At 59.7% G+C, this 21256-nt stretch overlaps 2 protein-coding genes across 3 annotated transcripts in view; both read left to right on the top strand.

Annotated features, from left to right (window-relative positions):
* Positions 1-1489: 1489 nt before the first annotated feature.
* HUS1 (HUS1 checkpoint clamp component) lies at positions 1490-8728 on the top strand. Of its 2 annotated transcripts, none has more exons than XM_037041062.1 (8): positions 1490-1589; positions 3156-3283; positions 3361-3537; positions 3675-3782; positions 4474-4548; positions 6005-6104; positions 7197-7316; positions 8453-8728. In XM_037041062.1, exons 1-8 carry the CDS (start codon positions 1538-1540, stop codon positions 8533-8535), a joined length of 843 nt encoding a protein of 280 aa, XP_036896957.1. In that variant the 5' UTR covers positions 1490-1537; the 3' UTR covers positions 8536-8728. The 2 variants fall into 2 exon arrangements, with proteins under 2 accessions (XP_036896957.1, XP_036896958.1); XM_037041063.1 differs by lacking the exon at positions 1490-1589 and adding an exon at positions 1618-1711.
* Positions 8729-11586: 2858 nt separating this feature from the next.
* The window catches only part of PKD1L1 (polycystin 1 like 1, transient receptor potential channel interacting), a 51838-nt gene continuing 42168 nt past the window's right edge, over positions 11587-21256 (top strand). The window contains exons 1-10 of the mRNA XM_037041294.1: positions 11587-11671; positions 13756-13879; positions 15214-15322; positions 15807-16015; positions 16317-16627; positions 17679-17852; positions 18218-18337; positions 18685-18853; positions 19299-19538; positions 20077-20209. Of these exons, the coding sequence (XP_036897189.1) occupies positions 11587-11671; positions 13756-13879; positions 15214-15322; positions 15807-16015; positions 16317-16627; positions 17679-17852; positions 18218-18337; positions 18685-18853; positions 19299-19538; positions 20077-20209 (1674 nt within the window). The remainder of the gene's footprint in view (positions 11672-13755; positions 13880-15213; positions 15323-15806; positions 16016-16316; positions 16628-17678; positions 17853-18217; positions 18338-18684; positions 18854-19298; positions 19539-20076; positions 20210-21256) is intronic.

Raw genomic sequence — 21256 nt, 5'->3', positions numbered from 1 at the left:
ACCTGTTGGTAGACACTCTCACACAGTGCACACCTCAAAGAAGACTTCAGCAAACAGAACTTCCCCATGGCAGCTTCCAGTCTCTGCAGCAGCTAGGGCGTGAGGACCTTCTTTCCAGCTCCACATCCTGACTGTGATTTTGCAGGCCAGGAGGAGGGCCCTCCTGCACAGTAAACACGTGAGCATCCGTACAGTTCCCCAGGTCTTCCTGGGGCTGAACTGCTGACCCCTGAGGTCTGGCAGGTTTTAAGTCAGAAGGGGGTTCACTGGCTATTCGCACAGCCATGTGAGCAGGCTCCTGCCTGTCCCTGGTGGTCTCCGTCCTCAGCTCAGGGGCATTTGAAAAAATGTGGGGAAGTAGTGTCAATATATTATCAATTCTGAAATATTGAATCATTAATTGGCTAAATTTAAAATTTAAATTTAAAAAAACTGCAAAGTGCGTAAGATTCCTTTTGTCTTTCAAGAAAGGATTAGTACAGTTTTTTTATCAATTGGGTCAAAATTTCTTGTACTATTTGGGTCTTTTGTCTGTACAGAATGCATAATCACACAAGTCTTAGGAAGTTTTTAAACAGTTTTATTTATGGAATAAAACAAGTTAAAGTAAAGGTCAGTTTACTATGAAGCACTGCTTACAAGGCTTATTTGTTACATTTTAAAATCATATTTATGATCTCTATAGCAACCACATCATTTAATAATTGATCTCACTTTTACATTTAATTTACAAAGTAATGAAGCGGGTTAACAAAAGAATTAAACATGACATTACCTCGTGTTTGGTTCGGCAAACACTCGTGTGTAACAATGTAGACTGGAATTCAGCTTCATGTTATAGTCTTACAACAGGAAAAACCGTAGTTTTTACATTTTGCACTTTAATAATTTGAGTTATTTTTATACCTAGATTCTACAGCAAGTAAAAACAAAATGGCAGACTCCTTTGCAAAGCACAGTTAAAAATAACATTGTTAACATGGATAATCTTGTCTTTGAAAAACCAAGTTGGATACCATTTTTGTCCCATTTTCTCTTTGGTTTTTTGAAGTCTACATAGTTTCCGTTATTTACACTGTAAGAATTTTAACAGGATCTGGTGAAATAAATTCATCATTAGACAAAATTGTAGAATTATCACTTAACATCAGCATTCTTTAAAATCCTGTGTTCACCACCCTTTAAAACTTTAAAACGTTAAATCCACAATCCGACTCAGTGCTGCCAAGGTTCTTAAGCGGCCCTACAGCAGAAAGGTGTGTGTGTAAGCACCCTTTCATTTAATCCTTTATCAGTGAACAACGGGGTTTTTAACGTTTCAAGAGAATTGGGAAAAGGTGTCACAGCGTTCTTTCAACCTGGGAATACTCAGAACTTCTCGCACCTGGACATTGAGGATTCCGGGATAGCAAAGGCTGGGGCCTCCGGCCGGGGCGGAACCTACGGGCGCCCGGCCGCGTTTCCGGCGGGACGCTAAGGGCGGAGCTCCAGTCCGCCGCCTGCTGGGCTCGCGCGCGCGCGCGCGCAGCGCCCCACCATGAAGTTTCGCGCCAAGATTGTGGATGCGGCCTGTCTGAACCACTTCACGCGTGAGCGGGTCTTGGTTGCGCGGGGCTGTGGAGAGGGACGGAGGAGGGCGGGCCTGGAAGCAGACGGCGCGCGGCGGGCTTCCCACGAGGGTGATAGACGCGCCTGAAGGCGCCGCGCGGACGTGAGGGGCGTGGGCACCGTCGGCAGTGGAATGGGGACTGACAGCAGGGGACGGAGACCCAGGGCAGTGGAATGGGGACCCAGGATAGCCGGACGGGGACCGTGGGCAGCGGGAAGGGGACTGAGGACAACGGACGGGTATGAGAACCCCGGCAGCAGGATGGGGACGGAGGGCATTGGGACAGGGACTGGGACCCAGGGTAACGGAACGGGGACCCAGGGCAGTGAGTGGGACGGGGACTGAGGACAATGGGTTAGGGACGGGGACCCAGGGCAGTGGGATGGGGACCCAGGGCAATGGGATGGGGACTGAGGACAGTGAAACCAGGACCGAGACAACAGGACCGGGGCCCAGGGCAGTGGGATGGAGACTGAGGGCAATGGGACAGGAACAGAGACCCAGGGCAGTGGGATGGAGACTGAGGACAATGGGACAGGGACCGAGGGCAATGGGACAGGGATTCAAGGCAGTGGGATGGAGACTGAGGGCAATGGGACAGGAACAGAGACCCAGGGTAGTGGGATGGGGACTGAGGACAATGGGACAGGGACTCAGGGCAGTGGGACGGGAACCCAAGGCAGTGTGATGGGGACCAAAGGCAGTGGGGATGGAGGCTCAGGATAACAGGACTTGGACTGAGGACAATGGGACAGGGAGCCAGGGCAGTGGGTCGGGGACCAAGGGCAATGGGACATGGACCCAGGACAACAGGACAGGAACTGAGTACAATGGGACAGGGACAGGGATCCAGGGCAATGGGACAGGGCCCCAAGGCAGTGGAATGGGGACTGAAGGCAACAGGACAGGTACCAAGGATAATGGGACAGGGATAGGGACCCAGGGCAGTGGGATGGGGACCCAGGACAACAGGACAGGGACTGAGGACAATGAAACTGGCACCCAGGGCAGTATGACGGGGGGACCGAGGGCAACAGGACAGGTACCAAGGATAATGGGACAGGGACAAGGACCAAGGGCAATGGGATGGGGACCTAGGATAACAGGACAAGGGCTGAGGGCAATGGGACAGGGACAGGGATAGAGGACAAAGGGACGAGGACCCAGGGCAACAGGACAGGGACTAAAGACAATGAAACCAGGACCTAGGACAATGGGATGTGGACCCAGGACAGAGGGATGGGGACCGAGAGCAATGGGACAGTGACTGAGTGCAGCGGTGCCCATGCCCAGGATGGAGACACCCAATTCTGGTTCAGTTGCTTCCCTAACCTGGTGGAGGTGGTTTCCTGGGCTCAGGCCTTCCCAGGGCCAGTGTGCCTGGCCATGCCAGCCCAGGGGTGAGAGAAGGCTCACTCCGCTTCAGTGCCCACACTCAGAGCCTGTGCGCCGGGGGCCGAGAGGCTCGCCAGACCCCTGGGGCCCCAATGTGGGCCCCAGTGTGGTACCACCATCCTGTACGGTGACCCCGCGCTCACCCCCACAGGCGTCAGCTGCATGGTGGCTAAGCTGGCCCGCACCTGCACCCTACGTATCCGCCCACAGAAACTCAACTTCATCCTAGCTGACACGGCAGCCGGTGGCGGGGTCAGCATGTGGTGCGAGCTACCACAGGTGAGCAGGCCCCACAGCCCATGCTGCAGGCTGGAGGGGACACGGCTGCACCCTGGTGACCTCGTGGCCTCTCTCAGGAGAACTTCTTTAGCGAGTTCCAGATGGAAGGGGTCTCTGAGGAGAACAATGAGATCTACGTAGAGCTCACATCGGAGAATCTCTTTCGCGCCTTGAAAACAGCCCAGAACGCCCGCTCCCTGAAAGTCAAACTGACAAACAAGCACTTTCCCTGCCTGACGGTGTCGGTTGAGCTGGTGCGTGGCCAGCAGCAGGCACCTTGGACCTCCCGGACAGCCTGGGGCCATGGGTGGGCTGTGAGACACTGGGAAGGTGGCCGGTGTTGTCACGGCAAGAGACGAACAGAAACACTTTTGGACTCTCCTCTTGGCAGTCATCTGCATCCAACAGCAGCCGCATGGTGACCCACGACATCCCTATCAAGGTCATTCCCAGGAAGCTGTGGAAGAACTTGCAAGAGCCCATGGTCCCCGACTCTGACGTGAGTGGCACCCGTGTGGAAGGGCCTCGCAGGACCACACTGCTATCGGCAGAGGGGGCCTCGGGTACTGGCTTGGGGGTCACAGAAAGTAACCACTCCTCGAAATGTGAGGGACAGCCCAGAGGGAGAAGCTGCTCTGGGACTGCTGGAGGGAGCCCAGGGTGATGGGAAGCAAAGGTGGTGCCCAAGGGTCCCTTGCCTCTCAGCCACAACTTGGTGGAGGAGTGGTGATGAACGTGGAATGGATTCCAGGGGGGCCGACCGCACACCTGGGACGCAGCAGCATGTCGAGCACCAGTGGGAGCCCGTCCGACGCCAGTGCGAGGGGTGCAGGGACATCCTCAAGCTTCTTTCCCAGGCAGAAAGGCCTGGGCCTTGGGTGCGTCCATTAGGGACGCATCTCCCTGGGCACACAGGGGTCTGGAGCTGCAGGGCCAGCTGGGCTGTCCTGGAGCCAGCAGTGCCCCCTGGGACCTGGTTGCTGAGGTGACTGGAGGCAGGTGTGAGGGAGCGAAACTGTCTCATTGTTTTTCTTGCCGTGTTCTACGAAGAACTTCACTCAGACCATTTAAAACCCGGGGTTCCAAAGCTTTGAAGCCCAGGGGCCCACCCAGCCCCGGGAGCGAGCACGCCCTGTGGGCTCTGGCCTGTGCCGGGAAGTCACACTCTGGTTCTCCCCCTGGGTCTGCAGGTTAGTATTTATTTGCCGGTCTTGAAGACCATGAAGAGTGTGGTGGAGAAGATGAAAAACATCAGCAATCACCTCGTAAGTTACCACCTCTTTAGACAAGAGCTCTGAGGGTCTGCTCCAGGCTGTGAGCCTGCGAGGGTGGGGGTGCCCTCCAGCACCCCCTGGGGGAGAGCTGTCACACCTGCCTGCATGCCCCATGGCCACACTCACAGGCACTATCGGTGCATGCCACCCTGGCTCCCTCTCCTCGCACTGGCACAGACCACACACCCTACCTGCTGATGCACGTGTTTTCATGAGGCCCTGATGGCAGCAGTGAGCCCAGGATACAGCCCTCTAGGCCACCACCCCTTCTAAGCATGTGCACACCAGGCAGGTGGCATGCTACTCTTCCATTTGTTTTTCCCGTAGTCCTCAGCAACGTCACGAAATGCCATAGCACAGGACAGCATCGGGCACTGGGGGGGTGACCTCATTCACAGCTGGGCTTCTCCTGAGCTCTTCCCTTCCCCAGCCAGAGCACTGCCCTGCCCCCTGCAGGGCCACCCTCGGTGCTGTCCTTCCCACAATGCCATTCTTCCCAGCGCTATCCCACCATCTTCTGGGAGGCACTTAGTCTTTCTACCGTGTGCCGAAACCCCCGCCCTCCCCCTACTGCTGGGGCTGCGTGATGAACTGCCCGCTAGTGTCTTGGATCCCCTGATGCCCTGCCTGCTCCTTGGACAGGGAAGCTCTGTCTCAGCCGTCTTTGCATCCCCGCCCTTCAGCCCTCCGTGGGACTGGCGTTCCAAGGGCTGTCACTGAGCACCGTTGGTGGGCCTGGGACAGAATGCGGCTGGCAGAGCTCTCGGGCTGCAGAGGTTTTCCAAGCCTACAGAGAGTGTGGGGGCCATTCCGCGTCTCCAGCTGTGCTCCCCTAAGAGTAGCTGTCCTTCCCGGCTTCACCTCAGTTCATTTTGACCTACAGTCGGCTTCTGATGACACAGTGGTAGCACGCCACACGGTGCCCCCGTGGCTGCCGCAGTGTGGGCCAGTTGTCTACTGGAGGCCCCTCTGGGGACACCCAGGGACCTGTGGAGCTTCAGAGCCCAGGAGAGAAGGGCAGGGCAGCTCACCAGAGGCCCCTCGGGTCCATTCTTCCTGTGCAGGGGAGGGAGGGCCTGCAGCCACTGCCACAAGAGGTCTGGGCCCTTGGCCTCGTTCCCTCCCCTCCTGGGCCCAGGATGCCATCCTCCTGCCCAGGGCTCCTGCTCCTATCGCCTCTTCCCTTGTGAGGGAGTCGGGCCTCCTACCTGCCAGCCGCTTCCACCTACCTCCAGGCATCCCTGCCAAGCTCTCCGCTCTGAGGGCCCCTCTCCTGGGGGTCCCCGAGTCCTGGTTCTTGGCCGTGCCCTCTCACTGGTGCTGTGCGAGCCTCAGTGCCATGTGGAGGGCCTGGGATTTGTGGCGCGACCTGTTGTCTGCAGTGGTGGGAGCTGATGTCTTGCGGGGCTGTTGCTTTTTTGAAGGCTGTAAAATACTATATTTGCAGATTATTGAAGCAAACCTGAATGGAGATTTGAACTTGAAAATAGAATCTGAATTAGTGTGTGTTACCACTCATTTTAAAGATCTTGGAAATCCTCCATTAGGTGAGTTTTCTGGTGGGTAGGGTTTTGCTTCTGAAAAATTGGTTGTTTCACACCTTACTGAGGCCTCTAACTGGGAAGATGTGTGACTTTAGTGCCTGCCATGTGCCTGAGGAGAGATCAGGCAACAGGTGGGCTTGTCTACCACCGAAGCAGATGGGGGCGTGGATGGGCGGGCTCCTGGCGGAGGGGCTGTGTCTGCGCCAGGGCTGAGCGGGGCTCGGGGTCTGGGAACCAAGGGCCCTGACAGCTCTGAAACCCCCACGCCTGCCATGAAAGTCAGCAAGTTCCCACCTGGGGTGCAGTTGGAAGGGTAGAGGACATTTCTTTATTCTCCTGCGTGGGTCCCTTTAACAGAGAAAATCAGGTTGGCAAATGCAGGCTTTTCTCATGAATCAGATTGTCTTACACAAGGTGATGAGGGACCACAGAATCCGTGCTGTAAATGTGGACAAGGGGCTGACTGACATGGGGCAAGGAGGGCGGGGTGGGGCAGGCAGGGAGGACCAGGCAGGACTGGGGAAAGTGACGATTTGTGCCGTGGAAACCCTTCCAGTCACACACATGCCCCAAACGGAGGCCCTGCCACTTTCAGAATCAACCCGGCTCGCTGCAGGGCTGCGCGTGCGTGTCTCCGGGCTGCTGCAGGGGTTTGGGCCACACATTTGGTGTGTTCGGGGGCATGGTGCGGGTAAGAGCTGAGCAAGGGGCCCATTCCCATCTCCCTCATCTTGTTCTTTTAATGAACAGCAAACAGGTCTTACTGATGCCTCTCCCGGGCCAAAAGGGCGTCTGCTCTCCCTCTAGGGTCCCAGACCCTGCACTGGCTGCATGTAATGACACTAAGGGACACCGCCCTCTTAGACCTGAAGGGGGTGCTTGGGTCATGTGTTAGGTCCCTGGAAGGACAATTTCCCTGATGCAGGACTTTAGAGTCAGGACCCACCAGTGCTCGGTGCTCGTGTGAGGAGTTGTGGTGCCTCCACCTTGAGGCGTTTCTCCAGACGCTGACACCGGGGCAGCGTGGCCCATGTTTCAGCACAGCCATAGAGCCGTCCCTGGGCCCTGTTACATCTGCATATGCTCCTGTTTCAGCCTCCGAAGCTGCCTCTCAGGACAGAGACCCCGAGCAGATGGCGGAAGTGCATGTGGACATCAGGAAGTTCCTGCAGTTTCTTGCTGGACAGCAGGTGAACCCGACCAAGGCCGTCTGCAGTGAGTGTGCCCCAGGCTTGTCCTCATGTATCAACTCCTGAGTCAGCCACAGTCTCCTGGGCTCTGGGCTCTGTGTGCCTCGTCCACACATAGCCGCTGGGTCTTGTGGCCTCTGGTCTTCCCAGGCCACCTGGTGTGTGGGTTTTCCCGGGTTCAGAGGTGCTGGAGGTGGGTCCTCACTGACTCGCTGGGCCTCACCTGTGGTCTGTACTCGGAGAGGCACGGTGAGAGTGGCGCGGCAGGAGTGCGTGCTGACCGTCCTGTCTTGTCAGCCTGACCTGCCATCCACGGAGCCCTGACACCGTCTGGTGTGAATTCAGAGTCCACCATGACACCTCTTTCTCCTTCCTGTGCCCCAGCCCAACATACTCCCGCAGCTGTCCCATGTCTGAGGTCTTCGTCCCGTGTCTCCGGCTGACCTGGCTCCCTGGGCTGCATGCCTGCCTGGCACCGGTGCACATCAGCCACACCCTCAAGGGCCTGGCTTGTCTCCTCACTGCCCTGCTCACAGCCTCTGACACTGAGCCACCAGGGGACAGAGCTGAGAAAGAGGAGGGAGGGCCTGGGGTGTGCCTAGTGGTCCGCACTGTGTAAAGAAGAAATGGAACATTCTAGATGTCTTTAGAATGAGAGTCTGGAGGAGAGACCGCAGGAGGGGTAGGCCAGGTGCGGTGGGAAGGCCCTGTGTGGGTGACGCACAGGAGTGGGAGAGAAGGGGGTTGCCGGGGGCTGCCTGTGCTGCTCTGGAGGGGTTGTGGCCTGGGCTCCAGCACGTCCCCTGGCCGGCTGAGGGTTGGGGGTGCTTCTGCCAGAGCGCTCTGCACTGTGTGTCCCCACTGCCTGCCTCCCTCCAGCCTCACTGGTTTCCTTTGAGCAGCCCCACTCTGCGCCCAGTGGTCCTGGGTCCTGGCCACCCGGCTGTCCCACTCGGCGGCCACTTTTCCTCCTGGCACTCCTCCTGGGGTGGTGCCTCCGCGGAGTTTACCTTTCTTCAGGCGGTGCCTGACCTCAGCTTCGTCTCCCATGCCTGCGGGGGCAGGCGCTCCTGGATTAGACAGCACCTGGGTCGGAGGGCTTCCAGGATTTGGGGATGGGTGTGCTGGAGGCTCCACGGTAACAGTGTCTTCTGCCCCTAGACGTCATGAGTCACAAGATGGTCCACTTCGACTTGCTCCATGAGGACGTGGCCCTGCAGTACTTCATCCCGGCCTTGTCATAGCGCCACGGACCACTGGGCGCTGGGGCTCTCCACTGGGACCCGACAGGCTGCTGGGCACGTCTGGTTGCCTGGGGGTCCTCCAGCAGCACAGTCCCTCTGTGCGTGTTCCTCCTTGTTTTCCCTCGTTGCCTCTCAGCTAAGAAATGAGTTAATGAAACACAGTTGGATAAACACATTACTTTGTTACTTTCTTGTTCTGGTGTCTGTTTTGTTTTGCTCCTAAGACATTGGGAAGAGAATCTTCCCAGACTCTAAGGAGGACTTTTTACTGAAGTGGCAAAGACCCTCCTGCATTCAGACTTGTCCATGTGGCACATCTGCCCCATGGCCCTATGTCCAGCTCAGCACAGTGTGGTGGGAGCACCTGCAGGACAGACCTGGACCACTTCCGGCACCCTGGGCTCACCTGTCCAGCTCTGCCCCTAGGTTGGACGGAGTGGCCCGGGCTCTAGCTGCAGCGTGGGGCCTTGTAACACCATGAAGCTCTGGGATGCCCACCTCCCTGGATCCCCTCAGGCCAGTGTGGGTCCCAGGTGACCGTTCTTTCCCAGGGCATGGGACCTGTCATTCTGGAAGGAACACCTATGTGTCCAGATGAGGAACAAGCAAGACTCCTCAGCGTCTGTCTGCATCATGGTGTTTGGCTCTGGGGGACCCACTGCCTGCTAGCCCTGGGGCACGGCGTCGTTTCTCCTGGTACAGCTGACTCATAGGGGTGCGCACCACAGGGGTGCACACCACATGGTCTCTCAGCACCTCAGCAAACAAAGGAGTGAGGCGGCCACTTAGAATCAGAGGAAGGGGTGGGGTGGGAGCAGGCCGGAAAGGTCTTCTGTGACTCCTCCTATGTTCAAGTGACTTTGGGGGCTTCTTGACGTTGGCTCAAGCGGGCTGTGACATCCTGTCACACTAACAGTTTAAAGTCAGGGCCTCACTGTCCCTGCTGTGCAGCCTCTCCCCTTCCTCCAGCCTGCCTCAGAGCCGCAGCTGTAGCGCTGAGGCTTTGGGTCCCAGTGCGCAGCAGGGCCTGATTTCTGTCGGAGAAGGTGCGTCTGTGGTTGGAACTCAGTGATCTCTGAGTATTGGAACAATGCTGCTTGGTGTCTAAAGAGGGCACTGCTTCTTAGTGCAAGTTACTTGTGAGAGAGCGTCTCCTTGCCCACATTACACAGAGTGCACTCAGCATCCTTAGGGATTTAACACGCGTGTCCAGCTGTGTGTTGTGGCCTTGCTGAGGGACATGGCGGGCCTATCCTGGCCAAGCAGCTCAGCACCCCCAGGGTGTGCCCCACGGCTGCTCATTGGGCAGGCCCGCCTCGGGGACCTGCCCTGGCCTACACAGCTGGCAGCAGGGACAGGTGAGAGCCCAGGACTCGGACTCTGAGTGTGACCCTTTCCTGCACTGCGGCTCAGTGGCCGGGATAATGACGGATACGTTTCAGAGTGGCCACCCCTGCCCTTGGTGCTGTGAGTGCGGGCAGTGCCAATCGTGTGGCCCTGTGGGTGGCTCAAGGTTCCTGTGTGCGGTGTGGCCAGGGGGTGTCCCTGGGAGTTGGGGCGGTGCTGCTGCTGCATCTCAGTGGGACAGGCAGCTCTGCACTTGTGGGGCCTCTGCCTGGGCCTCTCAGGAGCCTCGAGCACGGGGCGAGGGAGGTGGCTCCTCCCTCCCCATTGGACTCAGGGAGACTCCCAGCCCTGCTTTACTGACAGCACCCCTGAGGCCGCCTTTCACAGCTCAGGAAAGAGCAAATTCCTGACCAGCCTGCAGGGGGCAGAGCCCTAGCACAGCAACCTGTAGGTGGTGGACATGCACGCCATTGCTGACCATGGCTGGGCCACAATCTGCCATGAGTGGGTGGGACTGTCCTGGGGGTCGTTCCCAGGCCCACGCTCCCCGGGGCCACCCTGGGCCCACACCAGCTGCCCAGGACTGACCTGCAAGTGGCTGGTCACCCTCCCTGCGGGGATGCTGCTCGGGGACCCTGGCTGGGGCCCTGGCTCCACACAGGTGGTGATGGGTGCATGGCATTCATGTTCTTGATGGGCATGGCCAGTGGTGGTCACGCTGATTTCCTTTTCTTAATGTGCTTTCCAGAGAAATGACTGAGCTCAAACACTTCATGCTGAAGCATGGTTGACACCGTGACAGGGGTGTCCCTTCCAGGGGACCTGCTGCAAGTGTCTTTGCAGAGAGAAGGGGGAGGGGTCAGAGAGAGCAGCTAGGGGCTGACATCTTCCCACACTCCCAGTGAGCAAAGGACCAAACGCCTTTGGGGACAGCCTGTGTGGGGGGACACTGAGCTCTGATGTCTGATCAGACTCGAGCCAGTGGGGAGGAAGGCAGGGTCAGAGCACCTGACTTGTTAACTCAACAATCACAACTTGTCCAGACAGTGACTCCTTCAGTCCCAGGTGCAGGAGGTTTGTGTTCTCTCCACCTTGGAAATCAGCTGCAGGCGGCCCATGAGGGCCAGGGCCCCAGCTGTGTCATCATCACCAGATTGACTTAGTGCAGCTGCTCTGTGGCCCCCCAGTGGACTCTCATTGACACCCTTCAGGACACTTTGATCTGAGGGAAGTAGCCCCGCAGTGGGGGTGGGACCCCAGCTCTGGGGAGGAGTATTTCCAGGGGTTCCATGTGGTTGGCCAGGTCCCCAGATGCAAACTGGCGGAGGGAGCCTGTGAGGCTTTGCCCCAGGCTGGGATCTAGGAGAGTGGAGTCATGGGCCCGGGCTGCAGCCTGCTGGCCTCTGCCCTGGCCCTGCTGNTTGGAAATCAGCTGCAGGCGGCCCATGAGGGCCAGGGCCCCAGCTGTGTCATCGTCACCAGATTGACTTAGTGCAGCTGCTCTGTGGCCCCCCAGTGGACTCTCATTGACACCCTTCAGGACACTTTGATCTGAGGGAAGTAGCCCCACAGTGGGGGTGGGACCCCAGCTCTGGGGAGGAGTATTTCCAGGGGCTCCATGTGGTTGGCCAGGTCCCCAGATGCAAACTGGCGGAGGGAGCCTGTGAGGCTTTGCCCCAGGCTGGGATCTAGGAGAGTGGAGTCATGGGCCCGGGCTGCAGCCTGCTGGCCTCTGCCCTGGCCCTGCTGACCTTGCTGCCGTCTGCCCCTGGGAGCCACTCAGATGAAGGTAAGTGCCTTCCACCAGGATCTAGTGGTTTCCTTCCGTCTCTGCCTCAGCGCAATAGGTGACAGAGATGTATGTGCCCAAGCCCCACTCCCAGGACAGCCCAGCGGTGAGCTGGGGCAGGTGGGGACAGGTGGGGGTGGCAGGCGGAGTGCCTGGCTGCGTGCAGGGCCCTGCAGGGCCGGGGGCCTGGAAGCAGCTGGCACCTTTGCTTCCTGATAAGCCCGAGTGCAGCTGCTTATGCACTGAGATTGGGAATTGCGGGGTTGGGATGCGCCTGCCAGGCGTGTCCCCAGGTGAGCTCCCTGTAGAGCAGTCAGAACCTGGCCCTGTCCCAAGGGCTAAGCCCAGGGCCCGCCTCTCACTAGGATGAGCTGTTGAGCCGCCCTGTTCCTTGCGTACCTGAGTTGCAGGTGTGACCGCCCCTGCCCCCACTGCCCAAAACCGGCATCACCCAGCACCCCTGTGGCACTGGGAGGGTGGTCCTGGGGGGGGGGTCTGTCCTGTGGGTCCCCACCTCAGGAAGATGTGCCTCGGCCGCTTCCTCTGTCACCCAGAGCTGAGTGTGGGGTGCCCACAGGCCCTCAGCTTCCCACCCAGCGCTGGCCTCCAGAATATTCCACAGTGATGGGCGTCCTGGGTCCACACCCAGAGCCCTCAGCACAGCGCTGATGTGATGAGAAGCTACCCAGACCCCTAACCTTTATTTACGTAGGTTTAAACACGGGTAGCCCCCCTCAGCCATGGCCAGCTCATGGGACCATGCAGGGACAGTTCTCAGTTGCATCCCTTCCTTGTTCCTTGTCTGCTGGCATGTGCGGCCTTCGTGCACTTCAGTGCAGGGCAGTGGTGTTGGGTACCTTATGTCCCGTGCCACCGGGAAGGAGAAGGTGGAGTAGGCGGTCACCACCCCCTGACCTGTGGGGCCAGGGCAGCTCAAGCAGGTGGCTCTGAGCCAGGCTTCCTACTCAACAGGAGGGTGACAAATGTCGGTCCTCCCGCTGGGAGGACACCGCTGCCTCTGGGGGATGCTGTTTGCAGTGAGTCCTTCCTGTAAGCATGGGGACATTAAAGAGCATGTCACCAGTGAAAGAAAGCACACATTCCCTGGAGTTGCTGGGATTCACCCCCAGCAGAGCAGCAGGGAGGGAACCAGGGGGTGGGGTAGCTGTGAGGGGCCAGGTGGCGGCAGGGGCTGAGGGTCAGACCCAACAGCCCATGTTAAACCCCCTGGGGCTCAGGCTCTGGTGAGGCGCCGTCCTGGAAGACAGCAATGCCTGGGGAACAGGCCACACAAACCTGCCTGAGACCCAGATGCCCTGCGGGCTCCTCAGCAACCTCCCCCTCCCCCCGGACCTTCTGAGCACCCCAGGCCTTCCCTGCCTCCCACCCCACCCCTCCGGTCATTGTGGAGTCCCTTTCTTCTAATTTGCCCTGAGCCAGAGTCAAGAGGTTGGCCGCAGTACATCACCCAATGAAACAGAGGGCCAGGGAGGGGCAGCGGGCTGCCAGTCGCTGCTGTGAAAAGCCCAGAGTGGCCTGAGCCACAGTGCCCGTGTCCTCCNGGAAGACAGCAATGCCTGAGACCCAGGTGCCCTGCGGGCTCCTCAGCAACCTCCCCCTCCCCCCGGACCTTCTGAGCACCCCAGGCCCTCCCTGCCTCCCACCCCACCCCTCCGGTCATTGTGGAGTCCCTTTCTTCTAATTTGCCCTGAGCCAGAGTCAAGAGGTTGGCCGCAGTACATCACCCAATGAAACAGAGGGCCAGGGAGGGGCAGCGGGCTGCCAGTCGCTGCTGTGAAAAGCCCAGAGTGGCCTGAGCCACAGTGCCCGTGTCCTCCCTGGTCGGCCTTCCTCAGGGTCCCTGAGGGCTCCCTGGGTGGGTGCCTCTCAGGCAGATAACTGGCCCTATGCCCAGTGTGCGGGACAAGAGGGACTTTCTGAGAGGAGTGAGGGGACCACTGTTGCTGATTAGGGGTATCTAGCATGGTGTCCCCTTGTTGCCCAGGTGGGACGCACGTCCTGACCTGCAGCACTCACAGGGCAGAAATCGGCAGCCAGGGCTATTCAGCATCCCTCTATTCCAGGTGGTCTCAAAGGAAGCTGGCCAGCCGGCTGTCAGGGCTGTGACCTGCTGACCCCAGGGAAGATCTCAACCTCAACCCTGAGGGCCCAGGAGCCGGCCAGGGGCCTTCCTGGCAACCAGGAAAGGTGAGCTGCCTGTTCCCAGGACATGTGGGCTGACTTCCAAGTTCATGTCCTTCAGCAGTTTCCCTTTCAGAAGGGGTAACCCACCTTCTTTCCATCAGCAAAGGAAAAAAAGTGATTTTTCAAGGAGTTGCTGGGATTAAGGAGCCATACCCAGAACTGCGCTGCCATCCAGCTGCAGCCGTGACACGGTGATGAGTGTCCTTTGACCTGGTCCGCATGCCAGCCTGGGGTATAGCAGAATGGACGCCAGACACACGGCTGTCTGCCTGCCCTCAGGCAGGGCTGTGACAGGCATAGCGCAGGGGGTGGTGTTAGGGGCCACCTGTGAGGGAGGTGTGTTCTGGATGTCACCCTGACAGGCTGTGGGGGCTCAGGGCCCCGTGGTAGGTGATTACTCTTCAAGGACATGGTGAGGCTGGCCTGTCCTTAGGTTCACGTGCCCCAGACCTTCGCAGAAAGTCTCTAAGGTTTTGCTGGATGATGTGGGTGGCCCAGGGTGGCCCCACCTCGTCTCCCATATTCTCATGCTCTGGCCTGTGGGAGACCAGTGTGGCTCAGGGAAGACCCTCTGCCCAGAAACTATCCTCAAGGCTGCAGCTCAGCCTGGTGCCACCACCTGCCACCACCTGCCCCCAACAGTGTGCCCTGGCTCTACCTGTGTGTGTCCTCATTGCCCTCTGCTGGCTGCTCCGTGGCCATCACACCAGAGCCGGGCTTGTGGAAACAGGGCTTTGCCTGTGCGGCAGCCTTGCTCAAGTTCAAAAGCCCACCCCCAGCCTGTGGCAGCCTCAGGACAATGCCACAGGGCGTCCGTTGGCCGGTTGGCTCACTGTCCACACTGGCCGTGGGTCCCCAGGTCCTCAGAGAGGAGCCAGTCCTGACAGTGGCCTCCGTGCCCAGTTGAGGTTGCCCACACCCCTGCTTCTGGCTGCTCCTTCCTGCAAGGTGTCCCTCCAGCTGGCTGTCCCTGGACAAGCCATGCCCCACATGGTGGCTTTTGATGGCTGTTCCTCAGGGGATGGCTGAGATGCCCAGTATCTGGCTGCTGGGAAGGTGTGTGGTGAGAACGTGATGGCAGAGACAGACGGTGGCTGTGGTTTCAGTAAATCTGTAAATGTGCCCTGTGCCCAGTGACACGTCCTACCAGGATGCTGGCTGCAGCACCTGTGCCATGTCCCCAGGTGATACCTGTCACGACTCCCAGAGAGTCCCCCTGACTTATGGCACTAACGGCTGCAGGTGGAACAGACAGTGCTGCCGTAGCGAGCAGTGGTCAATGCGCCACCAGGGGAGGCAGTGAAGGTAGACGGCTCTCCTCTTTCCCTCATTTCCAGGAGCCCCCAGGAAGCTCCCTTCGAAATCACCAGCTGTTGGAGCAGTGGTGGCCCTGGTCCCCATCGTCACCTGACGTGTGTGGTTGGAGAAGCGGACGGCACCATCCAGGTGGGCGTGAGGGGCACAGATGGCCCTTGGGCCAGTGGGCAACCATGTTTCGAACTTTCAGTCCTTTGGATGCTGGGGGGCCATTTGGAAGTGCAGCCTAAATCTGTCTCTGTGATCGGGGATGACGTAGGGCCACCTTTCTGAGCTCCACGTCTCAGCTGTCGGCTGGGATCCATGGCTGACACTTAAGCACACTTTTTGCCAGCAGGGCAAGTGTGCAGCCTGGGCTTCCGACTGGCACTGTCCCCAGTTCCTGCTGAGAGGGCCTCCAGGCCACAGTGTGTGGGGGTGCTCTCTGGGCCACCTGGAAGGAAGGGATGCCCCCCTTCAACACCCTCCTCCCCCGTGCCAGTGGGGGAACCCACCTGAGCTGAGGGCAGGGCTACATGAGGCCCCGCCTCCAAGGGCCATCTGACTGAGGACCATACCAGCACCGAAGCCACCAGCCTGTCCTGACCCTCACTGGTGCCTCTGTGAATTCCAGCACTCCTGTCCTATGGGCCCCTGCAGCCTGAAGGTGGCGGCCCCCTCCTGTGCTGTGGGCCCACCACGCTCTACAGAGGATGAGGCCCGCAAGTGGCTTCCCAGAATGGATGTCACCTCGGCCACTGTCTCCGTGGGGACCCCCATCATGGTGGCCGTGCATGCTCAGACCAGCACCCCAGTGTCACAGTCAACCATCTTGCCCAGAAGGTACACTGAGGGTGGCTCAAGGCCAGCGTCCCCCTGGGGATACCCTCATTCAGGGCCATGCCCAGAAGCCGGGGACCCCATGTCAGAGGCGGTGCAGTTCGGCCACTGCTCTCAGAGTGCCCGCACACAGGAGGGACACCTGAGAGTGGGGAGGACAGCCACAGAGGCCCTAACACCAGTCCTCAGCCATGAGGGTCCCCCGCCTGCTGGGAAGTGCCTCTGTCCCCGGGCCATGCTGGTGATATGCCCCCTAAGTGTCAGGCTGTCGTGGGAGCTGAAGCGCCTTCCCCTCTTCCCACAGCCCCTACAGCCCTCTTCTGAGACTGCTCCACACCCGCAGCCCCATCACCTCCCAACCCGGGGGCGAGCAGCTCCAGCCCTGTGCTCATTGTCACCCTAGACCCTTGCTGGCCCCAGGCCCCGAAGACGTGGCTGGTCCTGTCATCCACCGCTCACCACAGGCTCCACTGAGGCTGGGGTTCCGGATTCAAATGGCCCCCGGAGGGGATCTCTGTCTGGTGATGGATTTCGGGGATGGCTCAGGGGTTCAGATGAGGGTCCACCGCACACCCAGGGAAGTGGCTGTCACCACCTACCACCAGTACAGGACAGGTACATGCTCAGGCTCAGTGTCAGGAGCAGATGAGGGTAAGACCCAGTGACGTGTAGGGACACTGGGGCCAAGGAGACCCTGGAGGGTGGGACCTCCCGCCTGCTGATGACAAAGGCTCTGGACGTGCTCTGCCCGCCCCTCTCACAGCTCATCTCCCTAACACCCCCTCCCAGCCCCAGGGAGACAGCGTGGCCTCGTGTGTGAGGGTTTGTCCAAGGCCCCTCGGCAGACGCGCTGGCCTGGCGACCTGCATGGGAAGGGGGAGCAGGTTGGAAGCCATTTGCTAAGACCCGTGGGCTTCACTTGTTCATCCTGCTCACCTTGGGAGATTTGGTGAATGTCCACTCTGCACCTCAGTGGTCGTCCACTGTGGTCATCTGCTGCAGTTTGGGGACAAAGCTATGGGGGCTAGAGGTGGGGCACAGCCCAGGTCCTGTGGTGAAACCTGGGAGGGGCTCCAGTTAGCAGGGCTGCGTGGCCCAGAGGTGGCTCTCGGCCATGACAACAGGGATGCCAGTCATGCACCTAGTGTTACCCAGCGGGCCAGCTGGCTTCTCACATGAGAACGGGCGGGTGAGAACCATCCAATTGCATAGGCACCGGTCCCCACCCACCAGCCCGGCCACTGGACAGGATGACCTGCCAAGTACCATGTAGCCATGCCTTGGGGGGTGAAGACAGGAGGAATCGGGGCTATTTCTGCCACCTGCCATTGTCGGGCTCCCACACGTGTTCGCCGGGAGGGGCACTTGATTGTGGTTCGCTCAGCTGCTCCCATGACTTCCCGGGGCACAGTCAGCCACACGGCCCTCCCCAGGGCCCAGGGCCGGTGAGCGTGCCACCCCCTTATCTAGAGGATTCGAGACAGTGGCGTGAGCCCCAGGCTGTGCCCCCTTAGTGTGAGCCCCCACAACAGCCCTGCTCCCATGGGAGAAAACAGGAGGCGACTCCAAGAGTCGTTCCCATGTCCGTCACCCCAGGGGGCCTGAGAGCGCAGCCATGGTGCATGTGTGTCCCAGCTCACGGGCGGCATCCCCCTTCCCGGTGCAGGAGGCGTCTATGCGCTCAAGGTGGCTGTTCACACGGAGTCCCCCGGAGCTGCCCTGCGGCTCGGGCCTTACTTCCTGGCAATGGGCCGCGCGGGTGCAGCTGTGACCATGAACGCCAGCAGCGTCCACAGGGGCCAAGTCCTTGCCTTCGGCAGCTCCCCCACGGGTCTGAGAAGTAAGCTGTGCATGGGATGGGGGACGGGCAGCGGGTACCCCAGCTGCGGCAGCTCCACAAGCAGCACAGCGCACGTGTGGGTCTTTCTTGTGCACAAAGCAAAGCCCCTTCCGACAGAGCCGACGCCTTGGCTCTCCAGGGCGTCCTCGCGTGCACACGTGAGGGAGGAAACACGGATGTTTTAGTGAGAAGCATTCTGACAAAGTCTGTTTCCCAGGCCCGTCTGACTCCTCAGTGCAGGCTTCAGGGCTGGACCCTTGTTGGGATTGCAGGAGGGCGAGCAAGGGCGTGGGAAACACAGCCACTCGGGAGGGGCCACTCCGCGCTAAGATTGCCCTCTCTCTGTTCGACTCTCGTCCTCTCAGGCACCGTTGTCATGCATCGCCTCTCCCCCACGTCCTCCTGCAATGTGTCCTTCAGCTCTCAGGCCCTTCGGGGCGGCAGTCTGGCCTGGACCCGCGTGACCATCCAGTACCAGATGCAGCGTACGTTTCCATTCCAACTTGCACCGGTCGAGGTCAAAGGCACAGGCAGTCCTGGGGTCCGTGGTTAGCGCTGCCAAGGCCCCGCTTGCCCTTGAATAGCGCGGCTCTGGGACTCTCCTAGAAGCCATGGACCCGATGGCTTCCATTGGAAGGCGTGTGCGGGTGGGTCCACACAGTCAGAGGAGGTGCCCAGCCACTCGATGAGCAGGGACCCCAGCCCCCACGCGGCCTACACCACCCTGAGTACAGCTGTCACTCGGACCTGCAGGCCCCTCCCCACTCTCGGCCACAGGGGAGGATGGGCCCCCACCATCCCTGGGCCATCCCAGCCCTTCCCTCTGCCACAGCTGTCTCCGTCTACACGAACGGAACCGTGTTTGCCACCGACACTGACGTCACTTTTGTGGCTGTTACCGAGGAAACAACACCGCTGGACTTCACGTGGCTCTTTGGAGACGCTGGGCCGGTGAGGACGACCCGGAGGACCATCAGCAGGAGACTCGGCGTCCCCCAGGGGTGCGTGCGTCCTCGTCACCACGGTGCTGCTTGTGGTGCAGGCTCAGTGCCGTCTGGAGATGCCAGGCTGCCCTTGAGATGACTTAGGGACCCGTTCACACCAGTGCCCCCCAGCGCTTCTGTGAGGGGGCCCTAGGCAGTGGAGGGGCAGGGCCTGGGAACAGGCCGTCCCAGGGTCGGGTGCCATTCCACCACCCTCACGGCGGAAGTGAACTCCTAGGGAAGGTGACGGTGCTCACGAGTGACCGTGAAAGGTGTATCACGTCATGAAGAGGAGCAGTGCCACGCCTCTGTCTCCAGCAGGCAGAAGTCACTGGGTGCTCTGACAACCCTACAAATGAATGTCAGCTCCCGCCTCTCTCTGAAGTCATGTGGAGCTGCTCTCTCACTTTGGTCCCAGCCCTCGTCATCATCTGTCCTTCCTGTGACCTGGCCTCCCCCACAGGTACCGCGTGGTGGTCCAGGCTTCCAATGGGCTCAGCAGCGTGGCCTCGGAGCCCCACCATGTCCAGGCACAGAGGAGAGTCGTCGCCAACCGGCTCGTGTCCTCCTCCTGGGCTCTGGTGGGTGACGTTGTGGCCTTTGAGTGCAGACTCAGCTTCGGCACCGATGTGGCTTACCACTGGGACTTCGGGGACGGCACCGGTGGCCTGGGGAACAGCTCTGCCAGTCACGTCTACAGCAGGTGAGGCTCACAGGTCCACAGGACCCACCTGTGTCACACTCCAGTTACACCACGGCCCTCTGATGGGCTGCCCTGTCCCAAGTCCAGAAGTCTTGCCGGACAGTCCTTTGTATCATCTGCAGAGCAAACATGCAATTCCCCAGCAAACCCAACCCTCCCGGCTGGGAGCTGCCTGCCCCGTGGGTCCCGGTCTTGTATCTCCCCAGGCTGCGACCCTCTGCCCTCCCTGGGCTGGGTGCACCAGCGGGACGGGGGTCTGTCCTGTGCCTCCTGGGACAGAGGGCCAGGCCAGGGCCATGGGGAGGGCTCCAAGGAGGGGTACGGCAGGTCCACAGGAGAGTGCCTGTTTCTCCCCATTTCTCATACGGCAGGTGACATCTGTCTGAGGCCTCGGTACCCATCCCGATCTGGGCTGGGTGGGCCACCGTGGGCTCTGGGGGCTGGGCCTCAAGGCTGTGATTGCATGGACTGGACGGCGTGGCCGCGAAGGGACCACCAACCATGGGCTTCCCCATGTCTGTGCCTTGTCCCCTCCCAGGGAAGGAGAGGTCGTGGTCCGGGTCCTGGCCTTCAACGCCGTCAGCGCCTCCTCCCTCACGAAGCACCTTTTCGTCGTGCGCCAGCCCTGCCAGCCACCACCAGTGCGCAGCCCAGTGCCAGGGAAGGTGCAGGTGAGGCTCCGACCCCTGACTCGGGCCACAGCCCTCCTCCGGTGGAGCCTGCATGGGGACGTGGCATCCGGGCAACCCCCTGCATCCGTCATGAGGGTGCCTGTCAGGGTCCAGGGCCCAGAGCCAACCGCCCAAGGGAGGGCCACACCATCTCTGGCCTCTGAGTCCACCCTGCCTTCCCCTCTGCTGCCCTGAGGCCCCGCTCAGTCCACCTGCAGGAGCGTCCATGCAGAGCCTATGCCCAGATTGGGGCATCCGCAGAGCCAGGGGCACACAGGTGCCAGAGGCAGACCACCAAGCGCCTGCCGTGATCGTAAACCGGGCCACTTCCTGTGCCCTTTCCACCTCTGAGGGCTCTGGTGCATTCAGAGCAGCTCCTCCTGCCCAGGGCAAAGGTGCCGAATGACACAGGGTGTGAAGAGCCGCACTCGGCTGTGTCCCCAGGAGCCCATGTGGCCACCAGCCTGGAGGGCCGTGCTGGGCCGCAAGCAGTTGGGTTGGACACCCCCTGCCCCAGGCACCGCAGGGAGGCAAGGGAGCCAGGGCCAGCCCAGGGCCAGGTCTGTGGGCACGGACATGTGTGTGTGCACATGTGCTTGTATGTTTGCATGTGTGAGCATTGTGTGTGCACATATGTGCTCGTGGGCACCTGTGTCATCACAGAATTGCATTGCCAGGGTAGAACATGACTGTATTTCCTTGTTTTGTTTTTGTTTTTTTTTTTTTTAAGATTTTTATTTACTTATCTTTAGAGGGGAAGGGAAGGAAAGAAGGAGAGAAATATCAATGTATGGTTGCCTCTCGTGAGTCCCCTGCCAGGAACTGGCCTGCAACCCAGGCATGTGCCCTGACTGGGAATCGAACCTCAATACTCTGGTTCGTAGACTCGAGCGCTATCCACTGAGCTACACCAGCCAGGGCTGTATTTCCTTGTTATAAAGTCTTTGATAACTGAGTTTGATGGCGGTGTGACATTCCACCATGTGTCGGAACTACCGCCCTCCCCCATTCTTTCTGTCACTCGTCTGCAGTCTCCGCCTCCCAGCA

The sequence above is a fragment of the Sturnira hondurensis genome, unplaced genomic scaffold (assembly GCF_014824575.4).
Source record: "Sturnira hondurensis isolate 20B ecotype Veracruz unplaced genomic scaffold, ASM1482457v3 Scaffold0002840, whole genome shotgun sequence".
NCBI classification, from domain to species: domain Eukaryota; kingdom Metazoa; phylum Chordata; class Mammalia; order Chiroptera; family Phyllostomidae; genus Sturnira; species Sturnira hondurensis.
The sequence above is the reverse complement of the archived record's forward strand: the minus strand, read 5'-3'. Positions and strand labels throughout refer to the sequence as shown.

Excerpts from the sequence above, each read along its gene's own strand:
- HUS1 (XM_037041062.1), top strand. The coding sequence starts at position 1,538 with ATGAAGTTTCGCGCCAAGATTGTGGATGCGGCCTGTCTGAACCACTTC. Across the intron at positions 3,783-4,473 it reads CCATGGTCCCCGACTCTGAC|GTTAGTATTTATTTGCCGGT; the intron begins GTGAGTGGCACC and ends CTGGGTCTGCAG. Across the intron at positions 4,549-6,004 it reads AAAACATCAGCAATCACCTC|ATTATTGAAGCAAACCTGAA; the intron begins GTAAGTTACCAC and ends CTATATTTGCAG.